Source organism: Passer montanus, unplaced genomic scaffold (assembly GCF_014805655.1).
Source record: "Passer montanus isolate IOZ18808 unplaced genomic scaffold, ASM1480565v1 scaffold570, whole genome shotgun sequence".
Classification (NCBI taxonomy): domain Eukaryota; kingdom Metazoa; phylum Chordata; class Aves; order Passeriformes; family Passeridae; genus Passer; species Passer montanus.
Genome location: NW_024370706.1, coordinates 17,097 through 17,677, shown reverse-complemented (window position 1 = coordinate 17,677; position 581 = coordinate 17,097). Strand labels below are relative to the sequence as shown.

The 581-nt window shown below is 69.7% G+C and overlaps 1 protein-coding gene across 1 annotated transcript in view; it reads left to right on the top strand.

Moving 5' to 3' along the window:
* Positions 1-47: 47 nt before the first annotated feature.
* The window catches only part of LOC120510389 (polynucleotide kinase 3'-phosphatase), a gene marked incomplete at its 5' end in the record, with an annotated part of 4,062 nt that continues 3,528 nt past the window's right edge, over positions 48-581 (top strand). Inside the window, 2 exons of the mRNA XM_039726192.1 lie at positions 48-155; positions 269-340. Coding sequence (XP_039582126.1) covers positions 48-155; positions 269-340 — 180 coding nt within the window. The remainder of the gene's footprint in view (positions 156-268; positions 341-581) is intronic.

The following is a 581-nucleotide window of genomic DNA, read 5'->3' as shown; positions in this document are numbered from 1 at the left end:
CTCAGGACCCCCCAGGACCCCCTCACGCCCCGTTTTGTGCCCCCCAGCTCGTGGTGTTCACCAACCAGCTGGGCATCTCGCGGGGCCGGCTGCGCCCGGAGCTCTTCCAGGCCAAGGTGGAGGCGGTGGCGCAGCGGCTCGGGGTGCCCCTGCAGGTCTGCCGGACCCCCAAAGCCCCCCGGGACCCCTCCCCAAATCGGGGACCCCCCCCAGGGGTCCGGAGCCCCCTCCCTGAGGGGTCTGAGCCCCTCCCCTCCCCTCCCTGCAGGTGTTTGTGGCCACGGGGCCGGGGGTCTACAGGAAACCCGTGCTGGGCATGTGGGACCACCTGTGCGAGGAGGTGGGCTGGGGACTGGGGGGACTGGGGGGACTGGGATGGACTGGGACACCACCTGCAACGGATACTGGGATGGACTGGGGGGACTGGGATGGACTGGGACACCGCCTGCAACGGATACTGGGATGGACTGGGGGGACTGGGGGGACTGGGACACCACCTGGAATGGGATACTGGGATGGACTGGGGGGATTGGGGGGACTGGGACACCACCTGGAACGGACACTGGGATGGACTGGGGGTC